This window comes from Dipodomys spectabilis, unplaced genomic scaffold (assembly GCF_019054845.1).
Source record: "Dipodomys spectabilis isolate Male_0828 unplaced genomic scaffold, ASM1905484v1 ptg000051l, whole genome shotgun sequence".
In the NCBI taxonomy this organism is placed as follows: domain Eukaryota; kingdom Metazoa; phylum Chordata; class Mammalia; order Rodentia; family Heteromyidae; genus Dipodomys; species Dipodomys spectabilis.
The window spans coordinates 15,274,098-15,295,073 of NW_024870728.1; the positions used below are offsets into that span (position 1 = coordinate 15,274,098).

Below are 20,976 nucleotides of genomic sequence, written 5' to 3' on the forward strand. Positions count from 1 at the left end.
TGTATCTTAAATGTTTCCTGAGACTACCTTAATGAGCAGAGGAGATGATATTGTTTATTTCTTTAATACTTTCTACTGCACATAGTTTTTTTTCCTGTTCATATCACTTTGTACTTGCACAATCTTTGTACAAACCAGGCATTTTTGTTTCATTTTAGTTTAGTTCCTGTTTTGGGAGTTTTTTGGGGGTCCAGTAATGGGGCCTGAACTCTGGGCCTGGGCACTGTCCCTCAGCTCTTCAGCTCAAGGCTAGCTTTCTACCACTTGAGCCACAGCGCCACTTCCGGCTTTTTTCTGTTTGCTTATGTGGTGCTGAGGAATGGAACCCAGGGCCTCATGCATGCAAGGCAAGCACTCTACCACTGAGCCACCTTCCCAGCCCTTTAGTTCCTATTTTTGTTTACCAGTACTAGGACTTGAACTGGAGGCCTCAAACTCTTGCCTGGCTTTCTTTTGCATAACTGGTTATCACTTGAGTTACACCTCCAGTGCAGGATTTCACTGGTTAAAGAAGGAGACAGATGTGAGCTCCCAGCATTTATTTACTTATTTAGTTGTCTATTTATTTATTTAGATCAGGTCTCTCTAGGAATGTAGCCCAAGCAGGCCTTTGGGATCATGACTTTCTTGGGACAATCTCCCAAATCCTGAGATTATAATAGGCATGTACCACCATGCTTGGATTCTGTTTAAGTAACTTAAGCTATCATTTCTAGCTCATGGTTTTCTTCCTAAAAATGTGAAGGTATTTTTATGTTTAATTTGTGGTGTCCTTTGTAAATTAGATTGTAGAACAATATACTCTTTGTGTGTGTGCCACTAGTACTAGGGTTTGAACTCAGGATCTGGGTACCATCCTTGAGCTATTTTACTGAAGGCTGACAATCTACACCTTGAACCATAGCTCCACCTCCAGCTTTTTTGGTGGTTAATTAGAGATTAACAGTCTCAGATTTACCTGCCAAGGGTGGCTTCAAATAGCAATTCTTAGGTCTCAGCCTCCTAAGTAGTATTGAAAGCATCTGCCACAGGCATCCGGCAATGGACTTTTAAATTGCCCTGTTTCTTTATTCCAACTTGGGTTTTTCTGTATTTTTAATGAACTCCTATTCTTCTCAATGAATATTTGCAATATTTTCCAACATATAGGAGACTGGGTATTTTTAGAGTAAATTTCATGGCATCTTATTGTTTATAATCTAAATGAATGTTTAACATTTTCCCCAAAATGACTATTTTTTTCTAAGTATTGCTAGAATAAAGATTATAGTATGTCTTTCTCTTTTACCTTTCTTCCTTAGACATCCTCAGGCTGACATTAGAGAACAACATTGACATCATTGATCAGCTTAATACATTATCTTCCCTGACTGTAAATATTTCCTCTTGTATACTCTATGACCGGATTCAGGGAGCCAACACAGTAGAGGAAATGGAGACCGAAGCAGCAAGTCTCTACAAAAACAATGAACTCTTTGGAAGTGAGTGCTATTCTCCCAAGGTTTGAGCTTTGCTTTGTGTTAAAATAGACCAAATGCTTTTCTTACTTCATCTAGAACTCAAAAAAATAGTCAATCCCCTTTCAGAATTCTTATAGGTGAGAACTTTTCATATAGTCAGCCAGACATATTGTTTAAGTATCTGGAGCCTTCAACAGAAGTCTAATTTCACTGATCAGTTAAAATTAAGAATGAAAAGGATTACATGGTTAAAGGGTGAAGTTGAGTCCATCCTCATAGTCAAGATTATTCATTTAAAAGTAGGATGTTTTTGTAATCTTAATAAGTGGATTAGCATGACATAGTTTATCTAGCCACTTAGTTTGAGATTATATTTTAAATTCCAAACTGGAACCTGTGAGGTTGATACCTCCTTTTAACCATCTTTTCTATAAATCAGAAATCGGAACCTGCTATTGAGTTCCTAACTCAATTGACTATTTGGCTTCATTTATGGGTGCCCTCTGAACAATGAATAATGTCACCCATAAAATAAGCTATCTGCTGTTGTTGATGTTTTATTTTTAGGTGTTATTTTTAAGCTTCCTTCTAACAGAAGTTGGCACAGAGGCCATGACTCTGAAAATGTCTTTCTTCCTCCTGTCGTAAAATACACCATCCGCATGAGTCTGAAGACCGCCCAGACGACAAGAAGCATCAGAACCAAGATTTGGGCTCCAGGGCCACACAATTCTCCATCACACAACCAGATCTATGGCAGGGCCTTCATTTATTTACAAGATAGTATTGAACGAGCCATCATTGAACTGCAAACAGGAAGGAACTCGCAAGAAATAGCTGTTCAGGTTCAAGCAATTCCTTATCCTTGCTTCATGAAAGACAAGTAAGTCTGGGACTCTTGTAAACCCTTTGTACGAATACTGGGGCTTGAACTCAGGGCCTGGGAGCTGTCCTTGAGCTTTGTTTTTCTCAAGGCTAGTGCTCTATCACTTGAGCCACAGCTCCACTTCTGGCTTTTTGGTGATTAATTGGAGATAAGAGTCCCACAGACTCTCCTGCATGGTCTGTCTTTGCACTATGGTCCTCTGATCTCAGCCTTCGAATAGTTAGTATTACAGGCCTGAGTCCCTAGTGTCTGGCTCTTGGAGCCTTTTAATGATCCACTATTTTATTAGTGTATATTAACTGAACAAGTGGTTTCACTGTGGTTTTTCATACAGTACCGTACTGTCCATTGCTCAGCTAGCCCTGCTCTGTTACTTTGCCATTTCTCCATCCCTCCTCCTTCACTATTTTTAATAGCTTTCAGTGGGTTGTCTTGGGCTGAAACACAATGTGATTCATTCTCTCTCTTCAGTCCCTCTCTGGCTCTTCCTTTCCTTCATCCCCTCAAGACAGTCCCTTGATTACAGTCCACTCTTGTGAGAACTCACCTCTGTTCATTTCTTCAAAATATTCAGCTAGTCTTTTCCATATACTTAGAAGCTAAAATAGTGTATGCCTGGATGTCTCTTTAAAGAATAAGTACAGTACTCTGCTTCTTTATGGGAATGTGATTATAAGGCTGACATACATACATAAACTCTTTGTTACATCCAAACTTCCTTCAAATACAGTATTGTTCTACCCAACAAACTCACAAGTTAAATGGGATAATGAACTGTCTATCTCTCTAAATGAAAGTGAAATCCATATGGTTAAATATTTGCCATATATAGAGTACATTGCATTGCTTCTTCTGATTACAAATCCAGCATGTTCTGATTAAAAGTAGACCAAGCTTAAAACATACACCAGTTGGAAGAAACATTACAGAAGACTCATTATCATTAATGAATGAGGGCCTTTGCTTAATTCTAAAGCCAGAAACAGCATCAAGCATGGACCTAGTCCAAGACAATATTCATTCAATAAATGTTCTACAAATGCCTATCCCATGCCAACTTCCCAAGAATATGTACTCAATCTTGGCCCTAAGTATCAGTGTTCTCTCCCCTGAACATCTCAGCTTTATGGTAGTGATGCATTTCAGCATGCTAAAGTGATCATAGATGTTAGTGACATCATGTTCTCTTAATACTTGTGTTTTCCTTGGGAACCTTGGAAGTAATTCTTTAGCCTGATGGATTCAACAGCAATGGCCTTTGGGACTTTACTTTTATGGAGCCCAACATGCAAAACAGGTGAATGTAGAGGTCCATTAGCAACTCCTACTTTATCTTAGCCCATACCAGGGCTGCAGTTGTCAGAATCATGACTCCCTGGACCACTAGCAGAGCAGCTGTTGGGGAAGTTGTTTAGCAAGCAAATTTCCAGCCCTATCCTGGATATGAAAAATCAGATGTTGATGAATAGGGTCCAGAAATCTGGGTTTTAATAAGCTTTTCGAGTGCTTCCAATGTTCAGACAACACAGAGAACCACTGCACTTGAACTTTCAAGCATCCTGATCTAGAGACACAAGAAGACCTTTGGAGCCTGAGGAGATTGTCCTCTAGGTTTTCACACATTACCCAAGAAAAGACACTTCTATACCATTTGTGAAACATTTCCTTTTCAGAAAAACAAACCAACAAATTCTTTGCCTACATTTTAAATCAAATGTTTTGGACTTCATTGTATTTCTTTCTGGGAAATTTACTTTAATAATAACCGTGAGTTTCCTAGGATCAGATACTGTAATTTTGGAATAAAGCTTTTAGTTAGAGAAAACAATCCATCATTTCATTTTAAATCTGCCTTTTATGGAGGAATTTAGTTTAGATGGAAGAGTTTTGAATGTTGGAATTATTGCTATATAATAAATATTTCCCCACACAGGATATATTCAGATACACCCTAAACAATATGGAATTGTATGTGTGTGTGTGTGTGTGTGTGTGTGTGTGTTTATGCCAGTACAGGGGCTCGAATTCTGTGTCTGGGCACTGTTCTTTAGCTCTTTTGCTCAAGGCTAGCACTTTACTACTTAAGCCACAGCTCCACTTCAAGCTTTTTGCTGGTTAATTAGAAATAAGGGTCTCATGTACTTTCCTACCAGGCTTGCTTTGAACTGTGATCCTCAGATCTCAGCCCATTGAGTAGCTAGGATTACAGCTTTGAGCCATTGGTGCCTGGCACTTCACTTAATATAGTAATATTATCCAATAGTTCAGAACTATGTTTTTACTCTTGTAGCATGACAGTAAGAAAACGATGGGCCCATTGTTAAGTCAGCTACCCACTTCATAGGTAATGGGGTAATATCAATTGTCATTCTTGATTTCCAACTGGAAGTATAATTTCAGTAAAAGTGGGAGGGTATTCATTGCATATTGTGGTCTACCAGGGTGATATTCATGTTAGTCACTGGATTCTTTTGTTTCTGTTTTTGTCTTACAGCTTCCTAACCAGTGTCTCTTATTCTCTTCCAATTGTGCTCATGGTTGCCTGGGTGGTATTTATAGCTGCCTTTGTAAAAAAGCTTGTTTATGAGAAAGACCTTCGGCTTCATGAGGTATGTTGGGAATCTTCCCTTGTTATGAATAAGTCCTATTCAAAGAACAGTTAATTACTATGATTTTCACCAACCTCAGAATGCTTAACCTATACCTTGTAGATTAGATAGGAAGACAAACATTTTACAAACCACAAAGGCAGCTTTATTTTGTTTGCTCGTAAAGTGACACAAAAGTCATTTAACCAGTACTTCTGAAAAACAAACTCTGAATAACGTTGAATAAACTGGGAGTACAAATTTAATCACGAATAGTTTTGCCTACGAAAATTACCTATAGAACACAGGATCTAACAAAGAAAGTTTAAATAACAGCAATAATAACAATTAAGCCAAAAATTGTTGGCATGGTAACTGAGCAAGTTCAAATGTAGATATAGATATAACCAAAGATATAGACTTGTGGCGGATTTGAGCTTTCAAGAAAAACATTCTTTCTAATATATTTTGTCTTCTTCAATTACCTTCTCCTTTATTCCCCAGTGACTCCTAAGTTATGGAATCGAAGATTTCATGTTATGTTAGTAATGAGGTTAATAATATTATAACTATTGAAAGCTGGATCTAGAGTGTGGAACATGATCTTATCTTGGGCATACACCTTATCATTAACCCCAAATCCAAATACGTTACGTCCTTTAAGAATTTATGATAAAGCATTATGTAGTTGTTAGATTGTATCGGAATAGAAATTAATTTATCTGCTGATCATGTAATGAGTCCATTCTTATGCTCATTTGCAGAATAGGAAGGAAGTTGAAACATTTCAAAACCAAGACACAATAATTACTGTAAGATATAGCTGGAAATCTGAAATAATGAGGTTAAAGTAATTTTAGTCAGTGTGTACATTTCAGGCATATGTTGCCAATGCTTCTAAGCAATTAGTTATTACTCTGTACAAGACATACATCACACCTTCCTATTTTTGGTTCAGTTTCAGGCTTGTAGAATTGTAAGCCTATTTCCTCTCTCTCTCTCCTCTCTCATCTCTCTCTCCCACCCTCTGTCAGTACTAGGGCTTGAACTTTTGCTCTCACCTAGCTTTTTTGCTCACTGAGCTCTCTCACTTGAGACACATGTCCACTTTTGTGTATTTCTGATTAATTAGAGATAAGAGTCTCTCAGATTTGTCTGCCTGTCCTGACTTCAAACCAAGATTCTCAGATCTCAGCCTTCTGAGAAGCTAGTATTACAGGTATTACAGAGTCACTAGTAAAGCTACACTTAGTGTGTTTATACTTGAAACTGGTTTCTGTCTTAATAGTTCATATTTTTTATTTCAGTTACAATTTTAATTTCAGTTACAATTTGGTGTACACCCCATCAAATAGTTTAGATCTGCTATGTTCATTATACTACGCAATAGTTTACTGGTTGCAATTTTGAATCTTGGATCCATATCCCAGGTCCTATTTTGTCACAAACCCCTACCTCATAACTCTCTGGGGTTTCTGGTACTCAGAAGTGAATCTTCACAGATTAAAGGAAAACTTTGAAGCAGAAAATTTGCAGAAACTGATTTGTGTTTACTATTTAAAATACATATCTAAAATAGATATTTTAAGGTAAAAAGTATTATTTGTGACAGCAAACCTAGACATATGAATTATGTCTCTACACATACCTGTATGTTATTCACATGCATATTTTGTGTTAGAAATAATTGTATTTGTATGCGTGTATGTATGCCACCAAAAGATATCAAAGTCATAATGAAGTTTCTTTCCATTGAAAGTACACTACATTCATTTCTGTATGAAAGACACTGCAGTGCTGGGAACTAAACCCAGGTTTAATATTTGCTAAGCAAGTAGCTAGTTTTTATTTGGTAGCTTTATACCTTCTTTGGGATAGCATCTACTATTAAATTTTAACCCAACTCAAAGTCATCTGGTAGAAAAATCACTGAACTTGAAATCAATGCGTCCATTTCTAAGTAGACTTAAGTCCAATCTCTTAAGCTCTTTGAGTTGTTTTATCTAGATTTCACTCAGATGACATTTCCAGACACCAGATATCTCAAAATAAAGGAGATACTTATTTTTTACTTGTATGTTATATTTGAATTTTTATTTTTTTAAGTTCCAAAAATTAAGATGAATTTAATGGGGTGTAATAATTTTTTGACAAGGTTTTTCTTTTTTGGTAGCACATAAAATAATGGCACATCTTAAAATCCATGTGCCTTAACGCAAAGGAATGGGGTATATTTGTGAAGTGAACTGGGAGAAGTAGTAGATATGGCATGAGTTGAATGAACCCAATGCTTCTACTCAGCATCTCTCCACTGCATTCAGAGCACATCTTACCCCCGCTTCTTTTCAGCAATGAAAAGACTGAGCATGGAGCAGAGAGGTGGTAGCCTGCTGAAGACTATGGACCTAGTTAACAATAGATCTAGGCCTTGAGCTTAATGATCTTGACTTATGACTAATCCTTTTTCATATCATGGATACTTTTGATTAAGACTTTTGAGATTGTAAGCTCAACACGAACTTACTGGTACTCACTATCTTACATTTTCTTGACAATAATTTAAAAAAAAAGAATTTTGAAGTTGATAATAGACAATCTCTTAAATTCCAGAGCCATCACATCATTTATTAGTGCCACCACTTCATGTTCAATTAAAATGCAAAACTACCTGCTTCTTAGTTTATTTAAATTCAAATTAAACCAAAAGATAAAGAAAATTATAATGCTGTTTCTTTTTGTAAGTCTTCTAAGATCTGGTCAAGGACCCCAAGTTAGTTGCTATTTCAATGAAGCTACTAATCTTTCACCTTTTTATGATATGTCTCTGGTGAATCCCTTTACCTTTGAAATTGACACAAGTACTAATGACCAACAAGTTTATTTTTTAAAATAAGCTTATAGTTAAAAGCACTGTTGGAAAAAAAGACTTTTCTTTGAGTTTTATTCTATATTATTTGCTTTTAGTAATTGAAATGTTAAAGCTAATTTAATAATGCACAGAGAAGAGCATTTTTCTTATTTTTTTCATAAGTGAGCTTCTTATTGGAGCCTTCAGTGGTTCTGCTCAGTCAGAGACAGAATTCTTATTTTTTCTCAGGTCAGATTATCTGTGAGTTGTTACCAAGAATTATACAAGAACTTTTAGACCTCTGGGACTTCATATTAAATGGGATTTTTTTAATGCTTTCTTGACATATGTTATTCATGCCACTGGTAGGGATTTGGAAAGTTCCCAGTAGTGACCACAATATCCTTTTTATCTTACCAAAATAACAATAGTTTTAAAATTGACAGAGAAAATTGCATTTCACTATTCCCAATGATTTTATCCTTAACATACTTATTGAATGACATTGCTGTCAAACAAATTTATTAATATATGAAGCCATAAATATACAATTATAACTATTTGTAATTCATAAATGAATTTATAAGTTCCAGTCCCTTATTAATGTCCACCTCTGTACATAGGGTCTCATGAAAGTGGATGCACATTCATTCAACCAAATCTCATAGAAACTTTCTTATTACATTCTGATAGAAAGTTTCTGATAGATAGCCTACTTTGACCACAGTCTAGAGGGGCTTCCCTAGAGCAACCAGTTATCAGATATTGATGAATTGCTCTGGCTGGCAGGTTTGGGACAAAGTGACTCTTTGATTGCAAAGCTGGCACCTGACATCTGTCACTTTGAGGAGGAACTGGTGGCATCTGAGAAAGCACAGCCAGCCATTCTCGATGGGCAATCTTCCATGAACAAGTTAGGTCTTGTGAGTTACCACAAAGTTGGCAGCGAATCTGGATAGTTCATGGATGACTTACATGCTTTCATTGCTCTTTCTCTTTATAAATAGCAGCTGTTCCAATGGCATAAAATCCTAAAATTTAACACTGCCATTTCATCCTGGCATGTTCAATGGTGGATACTTTTGAAAGCACCTAACTCAGCCTGTCTCAGTAAAAACAAACAAAACCCCAGAATTATCAGTCTTCAATTTTTATCATCTCTTAGAAATAGGAATTCCAACTTGAGTCTCAAAAAGTTCAAAATCACAGTGATAAGTACCTTTGTCCTTAATCTCCAACCTTGCAAATTATCTTTTAGCAAGTCTGTAGGTGGAGAACATTCTAGATGATTTTTTTTGGGGGGGGGTCCAGTCGTGGGGCCTGAACTCTGGGCCTGGGCGCTGTCCCTCAGCTCTTCAGCTCAAGGCTAGCACTCTACCACTGGAGCCACAGTGCCACTTCTGGCTTTTTTCTTTTTGTGGTGCTGAGGAATCGAACCCAGGGCCTCAGGCATGCAAGGCAAGCGCTCTCTCACTGAGCCACCTTCCCAGCCCCCGTGGAGAACATTCTAGATGTAAACATATTTTATACTGAAGCTATCATTAAGGAAGGAAAACATTGACATGTATGATATCAGCTTTAATTCATGGCCTTGGTATCTTCTAGATGTTTGATTTTTGCCTTGTGAAATGCAGTGAGACCACCCTCTACTGATATCTAGTGCAGTTTTGGTGATGGTCTTTGTAGAAGCCACATAAATTTAAGTGAAATAGTTACATGGGTTCCTTATCTCCTCCATTTAATTATATTCAAGTACCTGTAACATGTCTGAAAATCTCAAAATATAAATAGCATAAAAAAGCCAATACATTATAACCATATTGGAATTAATAAGTATCTGAAGTATAGACATCAAATATGACACAGTAATTTCTTAAACTGGGTGAAGGACAAGGCAAAAATTGCTGAACTAAGATATATTTTTTTCAACTCTAAAATGTAATTTCATTTTCAAAAATACCAAACCTACAATGAGGGGAAACATTCCAGAGTGAATTTGTGCCTTGTGTAGGTTTTTCACTTTGAACCATACTCTTATTCCTATGGCAGCATTGTTTGAGACTTTAACTGTCAATGTAACAGGACCCAGGAGGAAAACATAGGAGCCAGAAAAGAAGATGAAAGAGAGGGCAAAGTTGGGAGGAAAAGTTATGGGCTTTTCTTATTGGTGATTAGCATGAGGCCCTCATCTTAGACTATTGGCAGTCAAGTAGCTGTCTCCAATGCTAATAACAGAGCAATGGAGTTATCAGAATGTGATGTTACAAAAAAAAAAAAGGAAAAAAGAAAGAAAAGAAATGAAAGGAAAAAAAGAGAGAAGAAAAACCAGCAAGTAAAATCTGCTACTTTGGCTTGTAGAACAAAGAATCCAAGGCATACTCTACTGTTATTTTCCTAGGCAAGTTAATTTGAAAATCATACATATAATATATGTATATGCATATATATGTATATAAATATATTGGCTAATGTACATAGTTTTATAGATCTGATCATAAAGTTGTTGGTGAGGCATTTCTTTTGTTCTTTTTTAAAACATATAATACTAGATTCATGAATCTGAACATTGATTATGTATCATGAAATTAGAAACCAGGATATCCAGATTCCTCCAAAGTACCATATTAACAAGTCTCTAGCCACCAAGACACAGAGGACTGTAGAGTCCTTCAGAATATTTTGAGTTAAACACAATCAGATCTTGTAGCTTTATTTTGCTACCTTGATGGTGAGATACATTGGCCCTGTGGATATCGCTGAATTATCTAAGAATACCCCTGAAAGAGCTAATCTGAGTGTCTGAGTGTCTTTTTGTAAAAGAAGGCTGGTAAAACTGATTGTAGAGTGTGTGTGAATGGTAAGGTTAGAAAAGTCAGAGCTAAAGGCAAAAGGTTCCCATTGACAGCAGCCATGTTGCCATGTTTTAAGTTCTAAGGGATCAAATCTATTTCTCTGAGCAACTTGTAGATAACATTGTGTTGTTCATTAATGCTTATTTAAAAGCTTTTTAAATGTGGGCTTTTATTATCTTCACCTCCACATTGAACTTGAAGATAAGCCATGCATAGTTGTTCACCAGTTTGAAAAAGCCATGCTTATACAGAGGTCAAGCTCATGTTGTAAAGTTGTGCAGGAGACACCACAAATTTGATGATATATTTTAAATTAATTTATTCTGGTGACATCAGTTACATATGAGTTAAAAAATAGAATTGCCATTTGTGTGTGTATGTGTTCCTGTACCTGTGTATGCATATGATGCTAGGGACTGAATTATACATAACTGAACAAGGGCTCTGCCACGAGGCTCTATACCCAGACCTAGAGCTGTAATGTTTTTCTTAAAAGGGCACTTTACTAAATCATTTGTTAGTTTGAGGCACCACTCTAGGAGCATATAAACAAAAATGGTCTGCTATTGTAATTTTTTTCACACAGCACACATGGACAAATACTTAATATATATGTATTTATACTATATATTTACATATAGTCTATTTAGTCTAATGAGATAGATAAATAGGTAGGTAGATAGATAGATGGATAGATAGATACATATATACATACATGCATACATACATCTATAAAACATTAGAATACCTACTTCCATGTATATGGAAATTCTTAGAAATTTTATCATGATACAAAATGGTTATTACTTAAGATTTGACCAGTTTAAGAAGCATCTAATACTGTCTTCCTCCTGCAGTACATGAAGATGATGGGCGTGAACTCCTGTAGCCATTTCTTTGCCTGGCTTATAGAGAGTGTTGGATTTTTACTGGTTACCATCGCAATCCTCATTGTCATACTCAAGTTTGGCAATATTCTTCCTAAGACAAATGGGTTCATTTTGTTCCTGTATTTTTCGGACTATAGCTTTTCAGTCATTGCCATGAGTTACCTTATCAGTGTCTTCTTCAACAACACCAACATTGCCGCTCTGATTGGAAGCCTCATCTATGTCATTGCCTTCTTTCCATTTATTGTTATGGTTACAATTGAGGATGAATTAAGTTACGTGATAAAGGTGTTCATGGTAAGTCCTCTGTGGGGATGGCCAATGGGTAATGAATAGACTCCTCCCTCCACTTTTTGTTCTAAGAATTTCAAACTGAAAGTTCACTTGTAAAAGCTTGGTGGTAGCAAAGTAAGCCGTAACAAGTGAGGACGTTAACCATTTTTTTGAAGAAGGAGCAGTTAAAATAAAGCATACAATGTTTTAGAGAACATTGCAAATTCTAAATTTTTTTCTGGCCCAATTACTATGAAATCCTAGAATTTCAGGCGTGAGAACTATTCTAATATATGAATGATGCTCATAGCATTTATGAAATAAAATAATTTATAGGAGTAATGTTAACAGCATGTATGCTGTTAATACATACATGTGACTTTGAGTTCTTTTTTACCTTTTCATTCACAAGCATTAAATTAAGGATTATCACCTCTAAAATTTAAGGAACAGAAGCAAACATCATTATAAGAGCAAACATTGCTCTTTATGGATAAAAGTTGTGATAAATAACTTTTATCCAGCACTGACTACTTAGAGTTAAACAAAAACTAAGTTTGGAATTTGTGGCAACTATCAATTTCCAATCCATTGATATTTTAGTATATTTTCATTCATAAAATTTCTTATTAACCAAAATAAGTTTATGAAGTGAAATCATCTTCTACCCTTAATGTTTTCATTTAAATTTAGGTTTTATACTGTTATTTTGTAATTTACTATGTTATAGATTGCCGAATAACAACCAGTGAGTTTAAATATATGTTGTAGGCCACTCCTCTTTTTTGGGTGGTACTGGAGTTTGAACTTAGGACCTAGTGCTCTCTAGGCAAGCACTTTACCACTGAGCCATGCCTCTAGCCCAGTATGTTTTGGATTTTTCATAAGTATTTTCCAGGTCCTAATTTTCTAGCTGTATCTTTTGGTATCCCATTTCCTTTTATTCTTTTTTTTTTTTTACTGTGTTGTATTTTTTTTTCCTCTGAATTGTGTCATGCTTGGAAAGGGAGCTCAGTTGTTGTTTTTTTAATACACTTAGAAAGTGAGCCTCAATTTAATCTATATGTCCAGAATTGAAAGTATTTTAAGACCACTCTGGGTGTAAGGTGTGAAATCTGCTAGAACTATCACTGCTGTTCATTTTTTTCTCCCCAGAGCCTGCTGTCCCCAACAGCGTTCAGCTACGCAAGCCAATACATCGCACGATATGAAGAGCAAGGCGTTGGTAGGCTCACTTTCTTTAAAACTGAGTTTTATCATTTATAAATGTGTCAGGGAAAAATAACTGTCTGTGTCTAATCTTTAGGTCTTCAGTGGGAAAACATGTATAGCTCCCCGGTCCGGGGTGATACCACCTCATTTGGCTGGCTGTGCTGCTTCATCCTAGCTGATTCTTTCATTTATTTCCTTATCGCTTGGTATGTCAGGAATGTTTTCCCAGGTATGAACATGTTTTCTACAGGTAGATATTATTTTTGTTTTATGGTTGTCATCTCTGTTAACCATACTGGTTTTAATATCAGAACATATATGTTCTAATAGTTGATAGGCCATCTATACTCTCAACAAAAAGAGAAATACTAAAATCCTAAAATGAACCAAAAATTTCGGATGAATAAATTGTCACTTTTTTTTCTCTGATAATCCTTTAAAAGATGGAGTAAATTAAGAAGCCTTGAATAGTGTCAGGTCAATCCATCTTTTCAACTAGGGAGTAGATGTTATAAAGCAAAACTCAAGTCTCCCAATTCTCAGGAGAATGATTTCCATAACCATATGTAGTATCCTATTGTTTAGTTTCTAGTGCTTCAAATGAAAAGTCAATCATCATCATTCTTAATCCACCTTACTACAGGGACGTATGGTATGGCAGCTCCATGGTATTTTCCAGTTCTTCCTTCCTATTGGAAAGAGCGGTTTGGGTGCGCAGAGGTGAAGCATGAGAAAAGCAATGGCCTCATGTTTACTAACATCATGATGCAGAACACCAACCCATCTTCCAGTAAGACAAGTAGGTCCACCACATGCATTACTGTAAGAGAAATGGTGTAAAACTGGGTGACTAGTAGTTCTAATTATGCTTTTCTTTTTTTAATTATGCTTTTCTAAATGGCAAAATTATCATCCTCTTAGTCATGGGTGAGTATGTCTACACATATGTGTTTAGGTTCTTATGGGTATTGAATTGTGGCTCTTTTTTTCTGGGCTCATTAGCTCAGTGGGTTAGCATATGGTGTTAATTAGGCCAAGATCATAGATCCTTTGTGGTCCAGTTAGCCTCACACAGAGAAAAATTTTGCTCCTTGGCCACAGTCTGCACCCCTAATTCCAAACATCTGCCACCAGTCATAAGAGGTATCCAAATAACAGGTATGGGTAATTTAGCATAACCTACTACCAATGCTACGGAAATCATTCAAAGCTCATGTAACACTGACATTAGGTGAGCAGTGTCATCTTTATCAAGTAACTATGGCCCATGGCCCGTATAAGTGGTCCCTTTGTGATGCCAAAAAGAAGTGTAGATACTGATTAATGAATTGGCTTCTATAAACCACAGATCTAAGCTACTAGCCCTGCCACTATAAAATCCATAATCTAGGGCTGGGAAGGTGGCTCCAGAGTGCTTGCTTTGCATGCATGAGGCCCTGGGTTTGATTCCTCAGCACCGTATAAGCAAAATGCTGGAAGTGGTGTTATGGCTCAAGCTGAAGAGCTCAGGGACAGTGCCCAGGCACAGAGTTCAGGCCCCACAACTGGCAAAACATCAACAACAACAACAACAAAAATCCATAATCTAGTAAAATCCTGCCCAATCAGAGGACAAAGCCTTTTAGGTTTATCTTTTGAATAGTTAAGATCTTTCACATAAAAAACAAACAAACAAACTTCTGCCCAGCACTTGTGGCTCATGTCTGTAATCCTAGCTTCTCAGAAGGTGGAGATCTGAGAATCGAGGTTCAAAGCCAGCCCAAGCAGGAACATCCGTGAGACTCTTATCTCCAGTTAAATACCAGAGAACTGGAAATGGCACTGTGGCTCAAGAGCTGAAGAGCTGAGGGACGGTGCCCAGACCCAGAGTTCAAGCCCCATGACCGACAGAAAAAGAAAAGAACTTCTAATTCTGATATTATATTCTGGAGCTTCTTTCTCTAACAGAGAGGACTGGTGAAGAATGTGGTTTTACACATTCATTCATTCTGTAACTATGAAGAAAGAGGTAAAACACCATAACCATTGTATCTGGATTAAAAAAAACTATTTAAAAGGTTGTATGTTTATAACCTTCAATTTTGAATTAGACTCTAATTCTTGCTGCATTCCCTTACTGTGAGCTTATCATTTTTCCTTTGATTATTCTCCAGGTCCTGAATCTGGGTTTCCCTCCAACATTGAACCTGAACCTAAGGATCTCCCAATTGGAGTTGCCCTGCATGGGGTCACAAAGATCTATGGCTCAAAAGTCGCTGTGGATAATCTCAATCTGAACTTTTATGAAGGGCATATTACCTCACTGCTGGGACCCAATGGAGCTGGGAAAACTACTACCATGTAATGTTTCTTTTCAATACTTCATATCCAGAAGTGTATTTTTAATATAGTTCTTTTATTATTTACTTATTTATTTGTTGCCAGTCCTGGGACTTGTACTCAGGGCCTGAACACTGTCCCTGAGGTTCTTTTGCTCAAGGCTAGCACTCTACCACTTGAGCCACATCACCACTTCCAGCTTTTTCTGTGTATGTGGTATTGAGGACTAGAACCCAGGGCTTCATGCATGCTAGGCAAGCACTCTACCACGAAGCCACATTCCCAGCCCAATACAGTTCATTTTATAAACTAACTTTTCATACAAAAGGATTGTACTTGTTAGATGATGTCAGCTAGTTCAATTTTTATACTAAACAAGGGATTCTAAGGTACCAAACTATGAACCACCCCCCCACCAAACAGCAACAATAACAACAGCAACAACAACAATAACAAAAACAGATCAGGTCTACCAGGAGGAAGACATACTTAGTCCATCTAGCGTTGGCCTACCCAAGACATCTTAAACATATTCATTCAGAGCCAATAAATAAACATGAGGAATTTCCCAGTGAAAATAAATGCTTTCTGAGGCATATCCTAGAAAGCATGAAGTTCTGCAACACTGAGTCCACATTTTTAGGCAGTGACTACTGGTTGAGGCTCATTAGTGGCTGTTCTCTTAATGAGAACATCTGCTTTTTGGCTCATCCCTGGTGTCCAGCAACCCCTACTGCGGCAGCCATCACTCTGTCTCATTTATTTTACATACATATCCAGGCCCATGTATAACTTTGAGTTTGCACACCCTGGCGGGTATGAATGCACACAACCTCGCCTGCTTACTATGGGAAACACTTGCTTTGTCTCAGAAGAAAATGAAAAGATTCACCAACTATCACGTAAGGATCAAAAGGGCCAAGAGCAGGACAGAAGCTCCCTCCATTTATGTCACGCTTTCCTGTGTCAGAATGGAGAAAATATTCCAATGCTGTTAAAGCAACACGGTTCTTTTTGCAACTTTTTTATGTGATTTTCCTCCAATGGTCCTCATTTGCTTAGTTGCTGAGTCAGTGCTAAGCTGCGGTCTGCATTGTAGCCTTTAAGAGTCACTGGCTACACATCCAATTTTGAATCATTGTGAGCAAGTGCTGTGACTGCCAAGACACTGAAATGAATACTTTTTGTAAATAAAAAAAGGACAAAGAAGGTTATGATAAAAGTGCACATCCAGACTCTCCCATATCCACAACCTGTGTAATGCCAGAGTTGCCTTTCCAGTGAGGCTACACCGCTTCAAAAACAAGGTTCCTAAAAGGAACTAAGAGATATGGGAAGAAAAGGAACAGGGAAGACTTTTAAAGAGGCTATCATTTTAGCTAAGACAGACCCATTTTATTCTTTTGACTGTAAACATTTGAAGATAAAGAATAGAATATGTTATTTGTATGTCAAAGCATTTTATGACAAAATTGTAGATGATACTGTTTCCTATTTGGTCTCCAGGGATTCATTGCCAGGCACAGGTAGGGTACTGAGAAAGTAATGAGAAAATAAGTCCTTTCCCTATAACTCCTGGTGCTTGTATTATAATGGAGGGAGTAGACGAGTTTTGAGTAATCACCCTGTTTTCCAGATGTTGGAAAGAGGATAGGGAATTATCTGGGTAGAAATACTCTAGTCAAATGTAGACAATAGGATAAGGGTGTATATAGGAAGATGAGTTAGGTGCTTCCATCCCTGGACTAATAGGGATGCTGGCTGGCCCCCATGGTAGAAGCTGTGGAAAAACAAAACCAGAAATACATATATGTAAATTGACCAAGAGAGGAAGAAAGCACAAAAGTGACCTTGGGGTGCTCAGCTTATGCAACTGATTTATGAATCTATCACAGAAAGAAAGGTAAAAATCAACCTAGGTGGGTGCTTGAAAGCAAGCATCATCTTGGGTAAGAGGCCCTATCAAGTTATATTACAGAAAAGTGACACTCTCTGTTGGATGGATAGAATAAGCCTTGGAATAAGGGATAAGGTCTAGGCTAGAAATATAAATTTGAGACTTGTCAGTTTGTACTCTAGAATGTCAAGGAAGTTCATGAGTTATTTCAGGAGAGAGTGTAGTTACAATGAAAAAGCATAACTGGAGGGAGTTTTTGGTATTTGTTTTTTGTTTTACGCTTTTGTCAGTATTAATTAATTATACAAGGGGATTACATTTTGACACATCCATATCTGCAAACAGTGTACCTTGATGGGATTCACCCTCTATCATTCACCCTTCTCTTCCCTTCTCCCTTCCCAAACCAATCACAACAAGCTTCATTGTTCTATTTGCATGTGAAGTATTTTTTTTTTACCGTAATCATCCTCTTTTTTTGTATGTTTTTTATTGTAAAAATGCTGTACAGAGGGAGTACAGTTACATGAGCAAGGTAATGAGAACATTTCCTATTAAGCATTGTTGCCTCCTCCTTTGTTTTCCCCCTACCATCCCTTCCCTCTCACCTCCAAAACTACCCCCTACCTCCCACTGAAGTTGTAAAGTTTATTTTCAATGTAGTGTTTTGTACATCTCATTGTTACAATGGGTCAACCTGTATCCTTATTTAAGCATTTCGTTTTTTCCCTTCTCTCCCTGAATTAGAGAAGTGTCTATACAAGATGCAGGGCACCAACATCAAATACTGTGAAAACAGGGGTTCTACTGTGGGGGAAGGAATACACAAAGAAACAAAGAAAATCACATGCTACATTATAAATATGTTAGAAACAATAGTAAGAAAGTTCACCCTTCTCTCTCCCAACTAGTACACCCTTTCCAGACAGGCACTATGATTATATATCACCAGCAAATTCACCATCATTCATGTTTATATAACACTTTAAATTATTAAGAGCTTAAATGTTATTTTCATTGTTTTACTCTCATTTAATCTCCTTTTATTTCATGCCTTGACCTTGATGGAAGAGATATACTAGAACTTTTTTTTTGGTTAACACATAAGATTGTAAATCTTAATATATCACGTAAATGCTTGGCCTCGTTCTAACTTGTCATTTCTTCATTCCCAGATCCATGCTGACTGGGCTGTTTGGTACCTCAGCAGGTACCATTTTTGTGTATGGAAAAGACACCAAGACAGACCTGAACACTGTTCGGAAGAACATGGGTGTCTGCATGCAGCATGATGTGTTGTTCAGTTACCTCACTACGAAGGAGCACCTTCTCTTATATGGCTCCATCAAAGTTCCTCAGTGGACCAAAAAGCAGCTCCATGAAGAAGTGAAGAGGTGAGTTACACCAGGAATCAGGATGTGGGTTGGGATCCTTTCTCAAAGACCCTAGTCAAACTCTGATACCAATAGGAAATGTTTTTGCATGCTCTAACTGCTTCTTAATTTTCCGACTTCTCTGATAGTCTGTTCATGTTAATCCATTATTCTCACTGGTTAATTATCTTGAAATTCTTTATTTCTCTTTCTTGGGGTGGTTAAATCCTGTTTTCCCTATCTCTAGGCTACTACCCTAGTCTATGCCTACTAACTGAATGCCTGGCTTCTATACTCTTTCTTACAATCTATTCCTTAAAGAGAAGCTAGAGAGATCTTTTTCTATTGCAAATCAGACCATTTCGAGATACTCACGTTGCTTCCTGCCACACTCAGTATAAACACTGAGTTGTACTATCAAGGCTGACAAAACCCAACAAGACCCTAATGACCTATCCTGGATCTCAGTTTTGTTTCATTCCGTGTTCTTCTATTCACTATGCTCTACACACATGAACCTAGTTGTGCACTTGACTACATAAGAGCTTCTCCAGCCTCAAGTCTTTTGACATCCTCTTGGTCAAATGACCACTTTCCTGACCTCTGCTCAAATCTTACTTGAATATCAAATATAGAAAAGATGTTGATACTCTTTAGCCCAGATAGTTTTGCTTATTTATTTTTGTTTTGTATCACCATCTCACGTATTAAAAACTTGCTTGAGACTATGTTTATCTCCTGGATATCCTTCACATCCCTCCCCGCACATTATATTAGTATAATGTCCTTATGGTGGGAATTTTTATTGTTCACTACTTTTCTTCCTCACATAAGATATGATACAAAACAAAATAGTCATATACTCTAAATATTTGTCAAATGAATAGAATTTATCTTTCCTAGGTTTGTTTCTTCTTAATATTAATTTTTAACTTCTAAATCTATGATAAAAATAAACTTTTGAATTTTCAGTATTGCATTACATCTTATAGAAGGCATAATAATGGCTTAGTGAATGATGATCACTTAGTGTATTTACTGTGTTCTCCCAGAACTCAAATGGTCTGTTAAAATAACCACCAAAAATTATTTTTGAAGGACTTTGAAAGATACTGGGCTCTATAGCCATCGTCATAAGAGAGTTGGAACACTGTCAGGAGGGATGAAGAGGAAGTTATCGATATCCATAGCACTCATTGGTGGATCAAGGGTGGTCATTTTGGATGAACCATCCACTGGAGTTGACCCATGCTCTCGTCGAAGTATATGGGATGTCATATCCAAGAACAAAGCTGGTATGAGTACTTTCTCATAACTTTTTTCACTTAACAATCAGAATTCTGCCATCTGATATACACAAAAGCAAGCTGAAGGCCTGATGCTGGTAGCTCACACCTATAATCCTAGCTACTCAAGAAGCTGAGATCTGAGGATGGCAGTTCAAAGCTAGCCCAGGTAGGAAAGTCTGTGAGACTCTTCAGTTAACCAGCAAAATGTCAGAAGTAGAAAGTAGGATGGCTCAGGTAGTAGAGCATCAGCCTTGAGCACAAAAGCCAAGTGAGAGCTTAAGACCATAAGTTCATGCAGAGCCAACAGAAGTTCCAACATCTGCCTAGAGAAGCTGAGAATCTAATTAGAGATACCAAACATACACAAATGAAAATAAACTGAAAACAGACTAAATAAGTGCTAACAGGATGTGAAGCAAAGGAGTAATCAGAGTGGAGTGGATTAATCAGAGAGGAAATTCAAAGAGCCGTTAAAATTATTGCTTTTTCATAGCAAAGGAAATAAAAGAGAGAGAAAGAGAGAGAGAGAGAACTGAAGGTAAAATTGAAGCCACAGGAGTAAAACTTTGACAGATTGGAAACAGCTGCCAAGGCACACAGAGCACATGATGGACGTTTCGCTATACAGGATACTAAATGATTATTTGCTGCCAACTTGTATGAAAAATAGTCCCCCAATATTGAAGAAAACCCTTTGAAATTCCCTTTGATCATTTTGGAGGTTTTTCTTCTGGCCTGTTTTGATTTTGTTTTTCCAGTTAGCTCGTAAAACGTGGCTCTTGTCTTCGTAAGTCACAGGATTTGCTCTTGCTAACTCTGTGTATCATGGGAGCTGTGTCTTCACTTTTCACTCTCGCTTGTTCTCTACTGCGTCTTCAAGCCAGAACAATCATTCTGTCGACACACCACTTGGATGAGGCTGAAGTGCTAAGCGATCGCATTGCCTTCCTGGAACAGGGCGGACTGCGATGCTGCGGGTCACCATTCTACCTCAAGGAGGCGTTTGGGGATGGGTACCACCTGACACTCACCAAGAAGAAGGTGCGTAGAAGAGAAAATACTCCTCTTGATGCAGTCACAAGTTATCAA

At 37.3% G+C, this 20,976-nt stretch overlaps 1 protein-coding gene across 2 annotated transcripts in view; it reads left to right on the top strand.

The window, feature by feature from the left end:
• Abca12 (ATP binding cassette subfamily A member 12) overlaps nucleotides 1–20,976 on the top strand; it is a 177,656-nt gene that overhangs the window by 118,986 nt on the left and 37,694 nt on the right. Inside the window, exons 21-31 of one of the 2 annotated variants that reach the window (XM_042679132.1) lie at nucleotides 1,302–1,481; nucleotides 2,028–2,343; nucleotides 4,841–4,955; nucleotides 11,492–11,821; nucleotides 12,953–13,022; nucleotides 13,104–13,238; nucleotides 13,653–13,808; nucleotides 15,163–15,349; nucleotides 18,401–18,619; nucleotides 19,697–19,893; nucleotides 20,768–20,928. In XM_042679132.1, the coding sequence (XP_042535066.1) occupies nucleotides 1,302–1,481; nucleotides 2,028–2,343; nucleotides 4,841–4,955; nucleotides 11,492–11,821; nucleotides 12,953–13,022; nucleotides 13,104–13,238; nucleotides 13,653–13,808; nucleotides 15,163–15,349; nucleotides 18,401–18,619; nucleotides 19,697–19,893; nucleotides 20,768–20,928 (2,066 nt within the window). The remainder of the gene's footprint in view (nucleotides 1–1,301; nucleotides 1,482–2,027; nucleotides 2,344–4,840; nucleotides 4,956–11,491; nucleotides 11,822–12,952; nucleotides 13,023–13,103; nucleotides 13,239–13,652; nucleotides 13,809–15,162; nucleotides 15,350–18,400; nucleotides 18,620–19,696; nucleotides 19,894–20,767; nucleotides 20,929–20,976) is intronic. The other variant, XM_042679133.1, reaches the window with a different exon arrangement.